Genomic DNA, 17,607 nt, shown 5'->3' on the forward strand with positions numbered 1-17,607 from the left:
TGGGCTGGTGTCGCTCAGTGGTTAGAGCGTCCGAGGGCACACTGAAGGGTTTCAGGTTCAATTCCTGGTCAAGTGCACATACCTGGGTTGCAGGTTTAATCCCTGGGCAACTAATCTCTCCCTCTCTCTCTCCCTCCTCCCTCCCTTCCACTCTCTAAAAATCAGTGGAGGAAAATATCCTTGGGTGAAGGTTAACAAAACAAAACAAAAATTGATGCTCAACCCAATTAGGGTTTTCTCAAATAGAAGCATTTCAGGGCAGCTGGAATATTTGTGGAGAAGCCAGGGCCCTCCCCACCTGGGACCATCTCCATTATTCCTCATCACCATCCATTACCAGAAGCATTTTGGCATCTTCTTGCCTACCCCGCCCTCGGGAATAGAACCCCTCAGTTTCACCCTTTAACTTCCCCTCTCCAGCCTCCTGCTGTCCCACCTGGTTTCAACTCCGCTTCTGCTTTAGCGACGAAAGCAGAACCGACGGGCAGAGAGCTCAGGGGAGACTGGCAACGAGTTAGACCCTGGGTGCCTCCCCGGGAGCCTGCGCCTTTAAGGGAAGGGGCGGGGCGAGCCCTAGAGGGGCGTGTCCTCGGGCCGCGAGGGTATAAGGGGCGGGGCCGGAGCGGGGCGGGCCGGACACTAGCTCCGGGACCAGCCCCAGACCCCGCTGCGGGGGCGGGCGCTGTGGGGGTGGAAGCTGGGCGGCACCGGCCCGCGGGCGGGGACTGGGAAGGCCGCGAGACCCGGAGAGGTCGAGGGTCGGAGGTTACGGGTCCGAGGCCCCGCACGAGGTAAGAGGAGCCTCGCCCGCCCGCCGGGGCGCCGCGGGAAGACCCCCGCACTCAGAGCGCAACTTCCCAGCCTCCGTCGGGATCGGGAAACAGCGCGTCGACGTGCCCGGGACCTCGCGTCCAGAAAGTGCAGCCGCGGAGGTGGGCGCTGCCCGGCGCTCTGCCCCCGCGCCTTTCCTATTCCGTCTGCAGAACTTCCGAGCGCCCGGCGCCTGGCACCGGATGGGCGCACCGCAGGCGCCCAGTAAGTGCCCCCTTGTGAAGGAGCCCAAGAAATCCGCGACCCGCAGCCCGGAGGCGCGGGCTGATCCTCAAGTTGGGGCCACCAAAGGCGCGCGCATTTATTGAGTCCTTACAGTGTGCGCTGATGGGCCAGCATTTGTCTCCATTTTACGGAAGGCTCAGAGGCTCAGAGAGGTGAAGTGAGCCCCCCAATATCGGAAACCTGGAGTGTCTGGTTGCGGGTCAGCGCTTCCAAGTCGGTGACAAGTGACGTTCGGGACAACAAAGGAGGTTGGAGTCAACAGGTGAGGAAAGTGCTGGGAGGAGCGCTTCTGCACCCTTCTCTCGCCTTCGCACCCCCCCCCCCGCCCCGCACCCCTCCCCCCGCCCCGCACCCCTTGCCCCCCCCCGTCCCCCCGCCTTTTCGCTCCTCCTGCCCCAGCCGGGACGTAGAGAAAGGTCTGTGCAAAGGGTTACAAAAAAACTACAACGTTGTTTTCTGGGCCGTGTTTTTCTTGAGGGCAAAAATAAAACCTGCTCGTCTACAGACGTGTGGAGGAGCCAAAAGTAGAAAATGGGTGTGCCAAAGATTTTTTTTTTTTCCAGTGTGATTTCTTTGGAAGAAAAGTGGAGTCGTTTTTGCCCTGGTGTTGAGGGAAAAGGCAGAGTCAGTGGAGATCTGTTAACAGGTTGTGTGACTGAACCATTCACTTCCCTCTGGGCCGGGCTTAGTGACCTCCTAGCTGTGTGACCTCAGGCAGATTAAGGAACTCCTCCCAGCCCAGCTCCCTCCTCTGTAAAAGGGGCGGGCACAGTAACCTCTTCGGAATTGGTCTGAGAACTGGATGAGGGAGGCAAGGTGCTGTGGCTGTGAGGCACCCGCCTGGCTCTGTGCCCCAGCTTGCTCATCTGTAGGATGGGAGCAATAGCAGTGCTCCCTCTAGGCGAGTTGTGGGGATTAAATGAGGTCAGCAGTGATAAGTGCTTGACTCATCGTAAGACATAGAACAACAGCATTGCTTAGTAAGTCTCCAACTGGTGGCCTAGAAGCCAGGTCCATTCCCAAAAATATGTCTTCTTTGTTCTGAGGACTTGCAGCGGCCTCACCACAGCCCACTTCCTGTATTTATCTAGCCCAGGGGCCCCTGGAGGCAGCAACCTCAGGATTCTGAATCTCGGGTTAGTCCCTTCCAGCCTCCGTAATCTGATTTTGGCCGGGAGGGTCATAGGTTTCCATGGAGACATTACTGGGGACACAGGAAGAAGGGCATATCTGATCTGTTTGCTGAATGAGCCCGGTGGGTGAGTGGCCTGGGTCCCTCCAGCAACCTCCATCCAGAATGTCAGTTTCTGCATTGGTTTTCCTTTGGTGGGGGGAGGGGAAGGGCAGTTCCTCAACTGAAAAGTTTTCAGGCCCTTCCTGCTGGGTCTTGGGATCTTGAGTGACACTGTCCCTCCTTCTCACCACCAACCAGTAGGCGGCTGGAGCTGCCAGCCATTTGGGACTGAAACACACAGAAGGGAAGCAAAGAGTGAAGGCCAGGCCCCCTGGGGGCTGATGGCCGGCAGGCGACTGGATCTGCTCTGGGTGCTGCTGATGGTGGAGACTGTGTCCGGGGCCAGCAGCCCATCTGCAGGGGCCCACACCAGCCCCCTGTTTCCAGCCTCAGGTGTGAACCAGACCCCCGTGGTAGACGTGAGTATCCAGATGGGAAGCTGGTATCAGGTGGGGGTGTATACATCCAGTCAGCAAATATTTGTTGAGCTCCTACTATGTGCCAGGCACTAAGCCGATCCCTGGGATGTACCAGGGAACAATATGAGACAAAAATCCGTGCCCTAGCGGAGCTAACAGTCTCCTGGGAAGTCAGTTAAAGAAGTAAACAAGCCAAGTTCAGGTGGTCAGATGCTGCAAATAATAGGATGAATCAAAATTGGGGCAGTGGGGTTGTAAGGGGGAGGGTACATTTACAACTGTTTCAGATTGGGTGGTCACAGATGGTTTCTATGAGGAAGTGACCTTTGGGCTAAGCCCTGAATGAAGGAAAGAAGCCGCTTGTACAGATATCTGGGGTAGAGCATTCCAGGCAGAAGAAAATAGCAAATGCAAAAGCCCTTGTGCAAGAACAACCTTAGTGTGTACCTGTTGCAGTGGGGAAGCCAGAATGGCTGGAACAGAGTAAGGGGAAGAGAGTTAGCAAATAAGGATGGAGAGGTAGTGGTGGACAGATTATAAAAGGCCTTACATGCTGAGGCAAGGAGGTTAGATTTGTTTTATGATAGTGGAGAGCCAATGGAGGGTTTTAAGCAGAGGGATGTTGAAATCAGATTTATTTCTGCAAGGGATCTCTCCGGCTTCTCCGGGGAGAATGGGGCTGAGAGGGGTGAGAGGGGCAGCAAGAGGATCAGTGGGGAGGCTCCTGCAGCTATCCAGGTGAGCAATGGTGGGCCTGGGAGGGAGGAAAGAAGTAGTAAGATTTGGGATACATGTTAGAGGCACAGTGAGTGGGATATACTGATGGGCTAGATGGAGGGGCGTGGTGGTGGGAGAAAGCGGACTCAAGGATGGCTTCCAATTCCTGGCCTCAGCCACTGGGGGGATGGTAGCGGCGTTGACTTGGATGCACTAAGCAAGAAGCAATGGGGTCCCTCGGGAGAGGAGCAACCGGGCCTCCTGTCAAGGCGAGGAGGGTGTGGGCCACTGAGAGCTTGCCTCATTTCATCCTGAGGTCTGTAAGGGGAGGAGAGGTTGCAGTGGATCTGGAGTGAATGACTGAAGGCAGGGGACTGCTCAAGATGCCCCCGGGGTCCCCTCCAGCTGCAGGGGCTGGAGTTCTGCCTTGTATTTGCCTCAGCGAGAGAATGAAATAACGTTCCTCCCCACCTGTACCAACGGCCTCAGGGTGCCTAGCGCCCACACCAGCTTTGTGGGGCTGCAGTGCTCTCATGCCACCCTCTGAGGCAGTAGAGCAGGTAATTGCGCCAGTTTACAGATGGGCAAGTGGTTTGTGGTTACTGGGTTTATAAAACTGACCGATGCCTCTTGGGGTGTGCTCGTTGGGGGGCAGGAAAGCAGAGGTTAACTGTAGTTTGTGCAAGATTATCTCTGAGTTACCGAGCACAGTGCCAGGCTCACCAAACCCTCCCCCAGGCCCCGAGAAATGGATCTGATTATGTCTGTGCTGTAGATGACACAGGTTCAGGGGGGAGAAGCTGGCTGCAAGGGAAGGGTCAGGATCAGGGTTTGAACTCATGGCCGCCTCAAGCTGAATGCACACCCTTGCCCTGTAGTCTGCCACCTCCCAGGAAGAGCTGCCTCCAGGGAGCCTGCAGGCTGGGAAAGACCATCTGCTCCTCACCTAGATCCTTTCTGAGTAGTCATCCATTCAACAAATATTGATTGAGCACCTACTATGTGCCGTGAAATGTGCCACACGCTGGAGGTAGAGGAGGGAGCAGATAGACATGGTCCCTGCCCTCATGGAGCTTTTCTCTAGTGGGGGGACACAAATGAGAAGTAAGTTCACAAACCCACAGGATAATTTCACTTGGCGGGAGGAAATAGAAAACAGAACAGGATGTGATGGAACGAGCTGGGGGGCTGTCAGGGACGGCCTCAGTTTTCTCATCTGTGAAGTGGAAACAACTGTATCAACCTCCTAGGTCTGTTATGGAGATTGAGTGAGATGGTGCCCAGCACAGCATGTGGCAGAACAGTTATGAGGACCTACTGTGTGCCCGGCACTGCGCGAGACTTTGGTGGGGAGGCAGATATTAAACATAGTCTGTAATCCTATGGGGGATTTCAAAGTCCTGGGGTGGTGAGAGCTTATAGTGGGCATCTGACCTAGACTGGGGGTGGTCAGGGAAGGCATCCTGGGAACTAAGATGTGGATTAACTGGGGGGAAAGGAGTCGGGTACCGGGCAGAATCAGCAGAGAACCAGGGGAGAGGGCCAGAGGGTCGGATGCAAGAAATCTCGCTTCCAGTTTGGTGTTGGTAGGAGTTCAGAGAGGGCTTGTGGAGGAGGTGGAACTGTGATTGGCAAAGCTTTTTTAAAAATTTATGGTAAAATACACATAACCTGAAATTCACCATCTTCACCATTTTTACATGGAGAGCTCAGCGCATCAAATGCATTCACACTGTTGGGCAGCCATCACCACCCTCCATCCAAGGAGTCATGTGCCTGAGGCTGACTGCCCACCATGACCCGCCCAGCTAGGAATTTAGGACCTGATCACCCTGGAAGGGTCCTTTCCTTAGAACCTCGTTTCTCTCCCCCACAAGGCCGAGGGCATTTGCCTAAGCAAATGAATGGCAAGATCCTGACAATGGACTAAAGTCCATTAGACAGAGAGCTACTCCAAGCCAGTGAGAGAGAACAAACATTCCCACTGAAAAAAACCAGCCGTTCAAAGAAGGGATGCAAATGGCCATTAACACGCGAAAAGAGCACTTGACTCCACTAGTAATCGGGGGCTTGAAACTGAACCAGAAGGTTTCTGCCACCTTGGCCTGAACTAGATCTTGGCGGCCAGCGTGTAGCTGCACCCATTTCCCATTTCTGGTGGGGTGGGTGTCAGTCCAGCTTTGGGGAGGGCGTTTTGGCAAAAGCCCTGTGTTCGAGATGCTTACCCCTCCGCAGGAAAGCGAGTCACGTGAATGTTTTGGCTTCTCGGTGCACATAGAAGTTAACTTTGTACTGCACTCTCCAGTGTTAATGAAAAACTTTGAAATACTGCAAGAATTACCTAAAGGTGACACGGAGACACAGGGTGAGCACATGCCGCTGGGGGAAACTGCGCTGCTGGACTAGCTGGGCGCCGGTTGCCGCGGACCCTCGGCCCCTGAGAGCGCGGTGTCTGCGGAGCGGCCTGCGGTGGGGTCTGCCCGCGGCTCCTTGTCTCTGGTTGCCTCTGGAGGAACCCGGCCTGGATCTGCTCTGACTCCGCACTTTCACTTCTAGAATTCTCTCTGACTAATGTGTGCTCTGAGTCACGTGCAAGGATGTTCATTGTTGGTGCTATTGGAAAATCAGTCGCACCCAAGTGCCACCAGTAGGGAAATGTTATCTCTGAGAATGAAATACCATGCTGCTGTTAAAAACACACCGAGGCGTGGCCGGTGTGGCTCAGTGGTAGAGCACTGGCCCCTGAGGTACCCCCCTCCTTTCCTTTCCTTTCCTTCCTGCAGTGTCGTCATGTGTGTGCCCTGAACGCTTCTGACCGCTGTGACTTCATCCGGACCAACCCTGACTGCCGCAGCGGGGGCGGCTACCTGGACTACCTGGACGGCATCTTCTGCCACTTCCCCCCCAGCCTCCTCCCTCTGGCCATCACCCTCTACGTGAGCCCCTGCCTCGGGGAGCTGGTGGGCAGGCCTGGTGACCCAGCCTGGCCTTAACGCTCCCTCCCTCTCCGGCCCCCACCCAGGCTTGTTGGCTGCTTTACCTGTTTCTGATTCTGGGAGTCACTGCGGAGAAGTTGTGAGTTTGGCCTTGGGTTCCCATCCGGCTTCTAGATGGGCAGATGGGGTCTTGGGAGGTTGACATTTGGGTGACACCAGGTTGGAGGGAAGGGTGGGAGCAGGGGGGCCCTCACTGTGGTGTCCTCACCGTTTGCTTTCTCTCCGCAGTTTCTGCCCTAATTTGTCAGCTATTTCCACCACGCTCAGGCTTTCCCACAATGTGGCAGTATCCTTTCGCTGGGATCCTGCACCCGGGGGGGGGGACGACAGCTGGGACACGAGATGGCAGCACATGGCCCAGGAAAGGCCTGGGCAGGCTGGGGCCTCTGCACTGACCGCCCCTTGACGTGCTCCTCCATGGTGTCACCTTCCTGGCGTTCGGGAACGGTGCGCCTGATATCTTCAGCGCCTTGGTGGCTTTCTCGGACCCACACACAGCCGGCCTGGCCTTCGGGGCGCTGTTTGGTACGAGCGGCCCTGACTGCGGGTGGCAGGGCAGCAGGAGGAGGGGCAGGGTGGGCTGAGCTTGGTGTCCCCTCCTCCAGGCGCAGGCGTGCTGGTGACCACTGTGGTGGCGGGTGGCATCGCCATCCTGCGCCCCTTCACGGCTGCCTCCAGGCCCTTCCTCAGAGACATCATCTTCTATATGGTGGCTGTGTTTCTGATCTTCACTGCACTCTACCTCGGCCGGGTCACGCTGCCATGGGCCCTGGGTGAGCAGCCAGAGGGCCCGGGAGGGGTCGTCCCAGGACTGATGGGGGCGGCACAGGGGAACAGGTGGGGGTGGCCAGCAGGGCACAGGGCTCCTTTGGTTCCAAGTGGCAGAGACCCTACTGGAGCCAGCTTGAGTCATAAAGGGAACATATGGTTGGGGTGACCAAAGGGGGCAGGACAGAACCAGGGGCAATGCTTAGAATTTGCATAATTTCAAATGTTAACAAGCAGCGGAGCCAGGATGCTAACTGTGGCTTTTACCAGCAGCGTACGCCTTCCATTCCGATGGTTCAGGTGACATGGATGGAGGGACAGTTTGCAGAGGGTTAAGGAAACCAACAAGGTGCTCTGAGGTGCACAGGCATCCGGGGACCTGCCAGAGTGGGAGCCGTTTCCTCCATTCCCGGAGGGACGGGGAATGGGGTGGCTGGAGCCTCGTGAGAGCGAGAGGCCCACAGCTGGTGCCACCCGGCATGAGCAGCAGTCACGGGGGGTCACAGGCCCTGCTAGAGCCAGGGCACCGCGGCAGGCAGGGAGCAGGGAAGGAACACCCCGGACTCTCTCCCACTGCCTTCTGTTTGCTGCCAGGCCTCCCATGGCTGACATCCGGGCAGCAGAGCTCAGGGCTGCCGTCTGCGGGCTCAGCTCCCGGGGCGCAGAGCAGGATACCAACGCTTAGCGCCCGCATGGGGTTCTGGAGGCTACTGCGTGGGTCATGCGTTATGTCTTGATTGCTGATTTGTTAGGGTGCCAGGAGGACAGAAAGGGAGATTGGGTGAAGGAAGGCAGGGGAGGGGGGCAGAGGCTCTGGGAAATGGCCACTTTACTCCTGATAGTGGGCTGGGTGGACACACAGACACCACGAGCCGGCACCAGCAGCAGCCCCGGCAGCCCTTATCGCCTGGCCCTGCAGCGGGACGCCTCTTGGTGACAGCAGGCACCCTCACCTGTAGGTTATCTGGGCCTGTACGTATTCTACGTGCTCACCGTGGTTGTCTGCACCTGGGTCTACCAGTGGCAGCGGCGGCGATCCCTGGTCTACTCCATGCCGACCACGCCAGGTGAGGGCCGGTGTCGATCCCCCAGGAGCGGCCCGGCGGAGGCTGTCACCCTGCACCCTTCCCTGCTGCCTTATGTCTCGGGAGGCTTCTGCCATCGCCCAGCTCTTTGTGCTTCTACCACTCGTTCTCCTGAAGTGCCACCTTGTGCTCTTGCTGGGGGAGCCTCGCCCTCGCTTGCTTTTGTCCATGGTACTGGTTACATCGCATTTGAAAATGCTCTGTGAGCCCTGGTCGGTTTGGCTCAGTGGTTAGAGCGTCAGCCCGTGGTCTGACAGGTCTCAGGTTCGATTCTGGTCAAGGGCACGTACCTGGGTTGCAGGTTCGATCCCTGGCCCCGGTCAGGGCGCGTGTGGGAGGCAACCAGTTGGTGCGTCTCTCACATTCATGTTTTGCTCACTCCCTCCCTCTCTCCCCCTTCCACTCTCTCTGGAAAGCAATGGGAAAAATATCCTCGGGCAAGGATTAAAAAAAAAAGTTCTGGAGTTTGACTTTCTCACCCTGTAAGAATTCCTTGGCGTGCATTGTGCACGGTGATGGCTGAGAAATCCAAAATGCAGAGGGTCTGGCCCCTTGCACCCTACAAGCTGCCCAGAGGGGCCCCGTCCTGGAATGGGGGTGGGGAGGGGGTGGGCTCTGGCTGGCTCCGGGGACACACCCTTTTCTCCGACAGAGATGCTCTCAGATTCCGAAGAGGAGGATCGGGTGTCATCCACTACCAACAGCTACGACTATAGTGAGTCCGGGGCCTGCGCCCAGCTGGGTGGGAGTAGCAGGGCTGGGTTGCAGGTGGAGAGCTTCCGGACCCCAGGAATAGGGTGTAAACCAGCCTCACCTCTCACTGCACCTCGGCTGAGCTGTGGGCCAGGTGCACCCGCCCCTGCCAGGCACTGGGGGTTTTCTCCCAGGGGTTGGGAGCACTGGTGGGAGGGGTGAGGCTTTCCTGGAGGCTGAGCCAGCCCGACCCCTGCCCCTCCCTGCCTGTCCACCCAGGGCAAGAGTACCAGCCGCTGCTTTTCGACCAGGAGAGCACGGCGCAGATCCTGGTCCAGGCCCTCAGCCCCCTGGATTGCAGGAAATGGAAGAGCAAGCCAGTGCACTGGAGGGCCCTTAAGGTGCTCAAGGTAGGAGGGGGGACCCTGGAGCTGGGCTCCAGTGGCCACTCAACCTTCTCTAACTCGGCGAGGGGGCGGGAGGTCTCTGCTGAGACCCTCTCGGGATGAGATAACCTGTCCTGGTCCCCATGTTACCTCATGTGGCAGATGTGACGAAGGATCTTGAGGTAGGAAGATTATCCCAGATTATCTAGAGGGACCCAATGTCACCAGAAGGGTCTCCATAGGGAAAGAAGGAGGCAGAGGGTCAGACTCAGGAGATTTGACCCTAGGAGCACAGCTTAGAGTGACATGGGGCCAAGGAACGCAGGCGGCCCCTGGGAGCTGGGAAGACAAGGAAACTGATTCCTCCAGCCTCCAGAAGGAACGAGCCCTGCCGACACCCTGCGTTTAGAGCTTCTGTCCTCCAGAGCCAGGGGGGGACAGATCCATGTGGTCTGAGGCCATCAGTGTCACGGCAGCAGCAGTAGGAGCCTAATACAGTCAACGATAGTCACGCTCGTGAGAAACCAAGCTCCGGGCGCAGCCAGCCCAGGCGCAGGTCTCCCTGGTGACAACTTCCCGCCTTCTCCAACTTGCCAGCTGCCCGTGGAGTTCCTGCTGCTCCTCACTGTCCCCCTCGTGGACCCTGACAAGGAGGACAGAAACTGGAAACGCCCCCTCAACTGCCTGCACCTGGTCATCAGCCCCCTGGTCCTAGTCCTGACCCTGCAGTCGGGGGCCTGTGAGTATCCCCTCCCCCAGGCCAGCCCACGTCCCTCCTCCCCACCTTCCTGACTTTTCTTCTCAACCACCAGGAGCCCAAGGCCAGTGGCAGAATCCTGGACATCCAGCAGGCACTTAATATATGCTTGTGCCATAAGGGACCCCAGGCTCCTGTAGTCATGAGTCTCACTCCAAGACCTCCTCCGTCATTCTGCGGGGGCCTCCAGGAGGAGGTGCCAAGTTGGAGCCGTGGGGAGTAGCAGCCTCCTTTCTCATCCCTCTGCAGATGGTGTCTATGAGATTGGTGGCCTCTTTCCTGTCTGGGGCATAGTGGTGATTGTGGGCACAGGTTTCGCTGCAGTGACCTTTTTTGCCACATCTAACAGCGAGCCCCCCAGGCTTCACTGGGTAAGAATCCTGGGGTCTCCAGGCTGGGAGAGGGGACACCAAGGTCTTCCAGACAGATGTCCTGTCTGCGCCTCTGGGGTAGTTAGGCCAGTAATCACTTTCTGCAATGACAGGTTTTTAAAGTCACTTTTGAGGGTTATTGAACCTACTCAAGGTCCTCTCTCTTTTTTTTTTTTTTTTTTGGTAACAGCTTTATTTTATTGAGATGTAATTCCAGTACCATGGAATTCACCCATTTGTAATGTACAATTCAGTGATTTTTTAATACAGTTGACCCTTGAACTTATAAGTGGACCCACACAGTTCACATCCATGTCATTCAAGGGTCAACTGTATTCTCGATCCACAGTTGGGAATCCGTGGATGCAGAGGGCTGGCTGTAGTTATACACGGATTTTCGACTGCACAGGGTCAAGCGCCCCTAACCCCTGTCTTGTTCAAGGGTCAACTGTATATTCAGAGTTGCACAATCATCACCACTGTGAATTTTAGAGCATTTTCATCACCCCAGAAAGAAAACCCGTATCCAGCAGTCACACCCTGTCGCCCCTCTTCCTCCATCCACTGGCCACTGCCCATCTGCTTTCTGTCTCTGCAGATTTGCCTGTTCTGGACATTTTATATAAATGAAATCCTATGATATGTGGTCTTTTGTGGCTGGATTCTTTCACTTATTAGCAAAATGTTTTCAAAGTATATCCACGTTGTAGCATATATTAGTAAGCAGTTCTTTTTCATAGCCGAGTAATATTCCACCATATGGCTATAGCACATTTTGTGTATCCATTCATCTGTTGATGGACATTTGGGTTGTTTCAACTTTGGAGATATTATGAATAGTGCTGCCATGAATATCTGTAAAACATTTTTTGTGTGGACATAGGCTTTCGTTTCTGTTGGGTGTATTTTTAGGAGCAGAATTGCTGGGTCAAATGGTAACGGTGTGTTGATCTTCTCGAAGACCTTCCAGGCTCTTTTCCACTACACCAGCCAAGCTGCTTCTGGGTCCCTAACGATCTCATGCCAGTGATGGAATTGCTTGGTCTTTGAGGGTGTCTGTTTCCATTATGTTTACCTGGTAGCACTCAAAGGAATATTTAGGCAGTTTGTCCAAAGACTTTCGCTTCAAAAACTTAAGATTTTTATTTTTTACATTTTCATTGTTACACTTCAATTTTTTATTGATAAAAAATTGTGGGTTTTATTTTTAGAAACACTGAATTGATGTACCAACCCAAAGGAGATCAAATTTCCAGCACGTTGATCATTTAGAGAAGTAGTTTCCTACCAGTGTTTCTTACGAGTTTGAAGTCCTGACACATGCTTCCACAGGGATGCACCTTGCAAACATTGTGCTAGGTGAACACATGGTCACAAAGGACCACATATTGTATAAATCAATGAGGCCATTTGTATGGCATGTCTAATGCTGGGGTAAAGCTTGGGGGGATGGGGTGACTGTTACTTACTATGTGCTCGGCTCTAATTTCTTGGCATCTGTTAACTCATTTTATGCTCATGACAACCTCATGAGATTGGTACTGTTATCACCCCATTTACAGACGAGGAACTGAGACCGTGCCCCTGTTGGGGACCGGCCTGGGTCCCATCCTCACGCTGTTCCCTCCCCAGATCTTTGCCGTCTTGGGCTTCCTGACCAGCGCCCTGTGGATCAACGCAGCCGCCACCGAGGTGGTGAACATCTTGCGGTCCCTGGGCGTGGTCTTCCAGCTGAGCAACACTGTCCTGGGACTCACGCTGCTGGCCTGGGGGAACAGCATCGGAGGTGACTCAGGGCTGGGTCGGGCGCTTGGAATGAGCCCAGCCACATCCCGGCCCTTTGCTCCCCCAGCCAGAATGGCATGTGGGCAGAGACATCCAGGGTACTTCCCTCAGCGTGTGCTTAGTGCCCACTGACCTTTTTTAAATTTTTAAAAATATGTTTTTATTGATTTTAGAGAGAGGAAGGGAGAGGGAGAGAGAGACAGGGTGAGTGAGAACCATCGATCAGCTGCCTCCTGCATGCCCGCTACTGGGGATCGAGCACACAGCCCGGGCGTGTGCCCTGACCTGGAGTCGAACTGGTCACCTCTTGGTACACGGACTGACGCTCAACCAACTGAGCCACACCAGCCGGGGCCCCACTGACCTTTTGAAAGTGACCATCGCTGGGCATTGGGACTGCCCCTGAGCCAGGAGATTCTGTAGAAGCTCAGCCCTGCCCCCCTCTCTGGTGCATGGACTCTCCCTGGCGCCCCACAGTTCAGGCAGGATGTGTGCATGGGTGTGTGACACGTGTAGGCATTCACACATACGTACGTAATTCCTCGCTAGCCACAGCGGCCCAGTCGGCTTGACCAGGTTGTGTATGACACGAGAGCATCCAGAGAAGGCGCCGGGGCCACAGTCCAGCTCCCCTCTCACTCACCTTTTCCTAATTTGCATGGAGATTCCGTATGTGCCAGCCGCAGACCGACGTGGTGGTGGCATGTCACACCACAAAGCCCCCTCTGCTGAGAAAGAGTGGGGTAAAGGAATTCAGGAGGGATCGTGTCTTACGGGACACTGGCCTCTCATAGCAGCCTCCCAGCTGGTGCCAGACCCCGGGGCATTTGCTCGTGTTTGTTGACTGAATGAGTGTGGGTAAGAAGGCAGGGGTGCAGAAGGAGGCCCGGGGGCGGCCACTCGCCGCTCAAGGCCTTCTCTCGCTTCCACGCAGATGTCTTCTCTGACTTCACGCTGGCCCGCCAGGGCTACCCGCGCATGGCGTTCTCCGCCTGTTTTGGCGGCATCATTTTCAGTATCCTTCTTGGGGTGCCCGATCCTTATAGATTGAGTACAGATTCCCATTGGACACTCACCTTCTTAGAGGCGCTAAAACTGGCCGGGGACTCTCAGGGTTTGGGGGACTGGGGTGGGGGGTAGATCATAAAAAATGCCAATGGGCCCTGTGGTTGGGGTCATAGGGTGGTGGTTCCAGCAAATTTCCTGAGCCGGGCTGCAGATGTCCTGGTGGGAGTGGGGCTGGGCTGCCTGCTCCAGATCTCCAGGGGCCACCCCGAGGTGAAGGTGAGTGGCCAGCCGCTCTCTCCTCCTTCCTCCTGGAGGCCAGTCACACCCGAGCGCTTCAGACTTCCTGGGAGAGCACTTGCCCAAATGTGTGACGAGTCTGATGTGTAGAACATCTTTAATATTTTACATGTAGGGCTGAAGAAAAACAAAACGTATTCCTTCCAAATTCGCAGAGCAGTAAGATGTAGCTTTGAGGGAAGGGGCAGGAAGTCCCTGGATTCGGGCGTCAGTCCCATCAGTTAAGTCTCTTGCTATGTGACTGAATAAGTTAGGACATCTCTGAGCCTCAGTTTCCTCACCTGTGAAACGGGGTTGATGACTCCACCCCAGGCTTCCTGGGTAAGCACACATGAGGTAAGGGCCAGCTGAACACGACCCCAACGCTGCCCACACAGGATGGGCCTAAGGGCAGAGTGAAGATGCCATCTGTTGAAGGCAGCCCTAGAAGGGGGAGTCCAGCAGATGTGGAGAAGGTTCTGTAACACATTGAGGGGCAAAGGTCTCACACTTTGAAAGCATCTGAGAATTTCCTAGGGGCACAAGAGAGCCCTTGACCCAGGCATTCCAGGGGGTGGTGGCTGGAAATTAGCATTTTTATTTTTATTCTCACCTGAGGATATTTTTTTCCATTGATCCCCCCCCCCCCCCCCCCCCCCCCCCCCCGAGAGAGAGACTGGAAGGGGGAGAGAGAGAGAAACATCAGTGTGAGAGACACATCGATTGGTTGCCTCCAGCACGTGCCCCTACAGGGGCCGGAGATCAAACCTGCAACCCAGATACTCGCCCTTGGCCAGGAATCCAACCCAGCCAGGCAGGTAGTGGAAATGCCGGGCGATTCAGGAGCCTCATGGGGCCAGGTCGTCCAGATTTTCTAGAGAAGAAATAGAGGTTCCTAGGGTGAACTTTTGTTACTTTAAAATATTGCACAGGGCAAACGGCACCCCCGGCAAACAAACGGCACCCCCAGCAAACGGCAGTATGTTTGCACCCCCCATCCCAGCATCTCTATCCCGAAGGACATGAATTCAGAGACCAAATGAGGGAAAGATTAAGCTGAGGAGGGGCTGTGGCCTAGAGGATGGCTTTAGGGCTCAGCTTGTGAAAGCACCCGGAATGCCCCAGGCGGCGAGGTGGTGGGACTGAGGGGAACAAAGTCCTCCACCTTCCTCCTCGCCTCTGGGTCTTGGGGCTCCCTTGCAATTAGCTGGCAGGAGGGCCAGCCTCTCCCGGTGGCCTCGCCCAGAAGCAAATAGCTCCTTCCTTACTCCTGCTTGAAAAGTTTGCCTTTCTCGAAGGTAAACACGCTCTGCTAATTTTGCTTATACTCTTCCTGGGTTTAAAGATTCCTTTCTTTATCGATTCTCGGGCTGTTCCAGATAATAGGGCCTTGGGGTGGGCCCCCCGTGGAGAGAGTGCGCTGCGCATGCGCATCCTGGCAGTCCACCACCTGTGCTGAGTTTAGGAAAAGTGCTCCTGCTGTTAATTAGACGGCAGGCGCCGCAAAGGTCGCCGAGGAGGGAGGACCGCGGAGTGCTGCTGGGTGCGGAATACAGGTTGCTCTCACCCCTCGCTAATTGCTTGAACCCGGCTCGCAGATTTAATGTACAGAGCTTATTTTTTTTATTTCATTTTGTTAACCCTGACCTGAGGATATTTTTCTATTGCTTTTCAGAGAGAGAAAGTGGAAGGGAGGGGGGAGAGGGAGAGGAGGGAACATAGATGTGAGAGACACGTGACTGGCTGCCCTCGTTGCCTCCAGCACTCGCCCTGACCCGGGTGGGCAGCGAACTGCAACCCAGGTAGTGCCCTTGACCGGAAATCAAGCCCACGACCCTTTGGTGTCCGGTTGACACTCTAACCACTGAGCCACTCTGGCCAGGGTGACGTACACGTCTATATGTTTGCGTGCCCACACCTATGTCTACGTGTCACTCTGGGGAGGCAGGACAGGGTATTGGTTAAGAGCCGGGACTAATGTTGGGGCTCTGTCACCTCCTGATTCCTCAGTTTCCTCGTCTGTGGATTGGCGAGGATGCTCCCTTAGGGGTGGCTGGGAAGGTGTGAGGCTGTGAGTGTCAGATATGCGCTAAGTCGAAAAGGAAGAGATGTGGGGTGGGGACAGTTTCACTTCCTTGTACTTGTCTGTTTTGCTCCAGAATTTTTCAACAAATTCATGTAATGTATATCTAACATATTGTATTAGTTTCCTAGGGCTGCCCTGACAAATTAGCCCACACCAGGTGCCTTAAAACATCGAGGGTCACCCTAGCCGGTTTGGCTAAGTGGTTAGAGCATCGGCCCGCGGACTGAAGGGTCCCGGGTTCGATTCTGGCCTAGGGCACTTCACTCAGTTGCAGGTTCGATACCCAGCCCCGGTCGGGGGGTGTGTAGGAGGCAACTAATCGATGTTTCTCTCTGTCTCCCCCTTCCACCCTCTCTGAAAACCAATGGGAAAAATATCCTTGGGTGAGATTAAAAAGAAAAAAAAATTGGGGGTGAACGTGGGGCAGCCCACAGGGCAGGCCTTGGCCGGCCCCTCCAGCGTCAGTTGGGCTGTTGGCTGCAGTGACCGGGCCTCTCCCTTGTCCTCTCCGTCCCCAGCTGGAGCCCGACGGACTGCTGGTGTGGGTCCTGGCCGGCGCCCTGGGCCTCAGCCTCGTCTGCTCCCTGGTCTCGGTCCCGCTGCAGTGCTTCCAGCTGAACAGGAGCTACGGCTTCTGCCTGCTGCTCTTCTACGCGAGCTTCCTCGCCGTGGCCCTGCTCACCGAATTTGGGGTGATTCACTTGAAAAGTGTGTGAGTGAAGCCATGTGTCCCGGTCCACCTGGTGGCCGGGAGGTGTCCCCGCAGGCGGGGAGCTGGAAGATGGATGGTGATGGAAGAGGATGGAAGACGGAGGTGCCTTCGGTGGAGCCCGCACCCGCGTGGGCGCACGCGGCGGGGAGCGCGCTGTGGGCGGGATGGGGCCGGGCGCTTTGCTAGAGGTCCCGGGCGCTGCTGTGTGCAGGGAGGAAAGCTAAGCCTCCTTCCTGGGGCTTTGGACACTGGGCTCACTGGGTGGACAGTCCCAAGCAGAAGAAAGGAGACGTCTTAAATTATCTCCAGGGCCTCTCCAAGGCTGGGGTGAAGGGAATGCCTGGGTGCCTTCGGGGCTGCTGTGGGAAGACTCGCAGTGTTCAGGGCTGGAGGCAGCTACAGAGCCCCAGGCCCCTCCCCGTTGGTGTCCCCTGGTGCCTGCCTTCATCATCTCCTCAGGGCGCAAATGCTGCAAAAACCAGGTTTAGGGAGTCATGGCAACTGGGACCCCCATGGGCAGGGTGCCTGGCCTGGTGTGCCTCAGGCCGTAATGGGCTGAGTCCTAGACCTGCACCGTCCAACAGAAACGGAATGTGGCACATAACTAATTTTGAGTTTTCTAGTCACCATGTTAATAAAGTCCAAAGAAACAGGTGAAATTTTCACGGAAATATATTTTATTAAACGCAGTAGCTCCAAACTGTCAGCCCGTGGCACTGGCCCCCTTCATGGCTGCCACAGACCTGACCTCTGGGACCTCCCCGGCTGTGGGCAAGCTCTGTGCCCTGCACCTTGGGTTTTCCCAGCTGCAAACGGGAGGTAACCTACCTCAGGGGGAGCCCTGGGCTGGGGTTCCGACGCCTGCGAACTCCAGGGAGGGCCATGGTTCCCCACCCCCGCCCCCAGCACCCTCTGCCAACCGAGGAATTTGCCCCATTGCCTTATGCCGGCAGTAGAGGGATTCAGCCGTCTTTTTCCCAATGAAATCGTTAGTAAATATTTCAAGTATACAGAAAATAACACACAGCTGCCTCTAACCAGTTCTTCCTTTCCTGGGCCAGGTGATGTGTGGTTGGTCCAGGGCTCTTGGGCCTGATATGTTGGCTTCTGGGCACATCTAGGGATGGGGCTGAGCCGGGGTCAGGAACGGCCATGGATGGGGCCTCCCTGCATCCCCCACGATACCAGAAGCCAGGAATGGCACCTGGCAGACATCACGAGGCAGCAGCCACACTTACAAAGCAGAGGCTCTTTTATT

General features: G+C 55.7%; 1 protein-coding gene across 2 annotated transcripts; it reads left to right on the plus strand.

The window, feature by feature from the left end:
* Positions 1–1,232: 1,232 nt before the first annotated feature.
* SLC8B1 (solute carrier family 8 member B1) lies at positions 1,233–17,195 on the plus strand. Of its 2 annotated transcripts, XM_087828388.1 has the most exons (16): positions 1,233–1,318; positions 2,489–2,709; positions 6,210–6,362; positions 6,449–6,501; positions 6,651–6,708; positions 6,842–6,947; positions 7,028–7,195; positions 8,150–8,257; positions 8,928–8,990; positions 9,248–9,378; positions 9,952–10,093; positions 10,361–10,482; positions 12,115–12,268; positions 13,202–13,282; positions 13,487–13,551; positions 16,156–17,195. In XM_087828388.1, exons 2-16 carry the CDS (start codon positions 2,572–2,574, stop codon positions 16,351–16,353), a joined length of 1,740 nt encoding a protein of 579 aa, XP_087684514.1. In that variant the 5' UTR covers positions 1,233–1,318; positions 2,489–2,571; the 3' UTR covers positions 16,354–17,195. The 2 variants fall into 2 exon arrangements, with proteins under 2 accessions (XP_087684514.1, XP_087684515.1); XM_087828389.1 differs by lacking the exons at positions 13,487–13,551; positions 16,156–17,195 and adding an exon at positions 13,845–14,159.
* The last annotated feature ends 412 nt before the right edge of the window (positions 17,196–17,607 follow it).

The sequence above is a fragment of the Miniopterus natalensis genome, chromosome 20, assembly GCF_054644295.1.
Source record: "Miniopterus natalensis isolate mMinNat1 chromosome 20, mMinNat1.hap1, whole genome shotgun sequence".
Classification (NCBI taxonomy): domain Eukaryota; kingdom Metazoa; phylum Chordata; class Mammalia; order Chiroptera; family Miniopteridae; genus Miniopterus; species Miniopterus natalensis.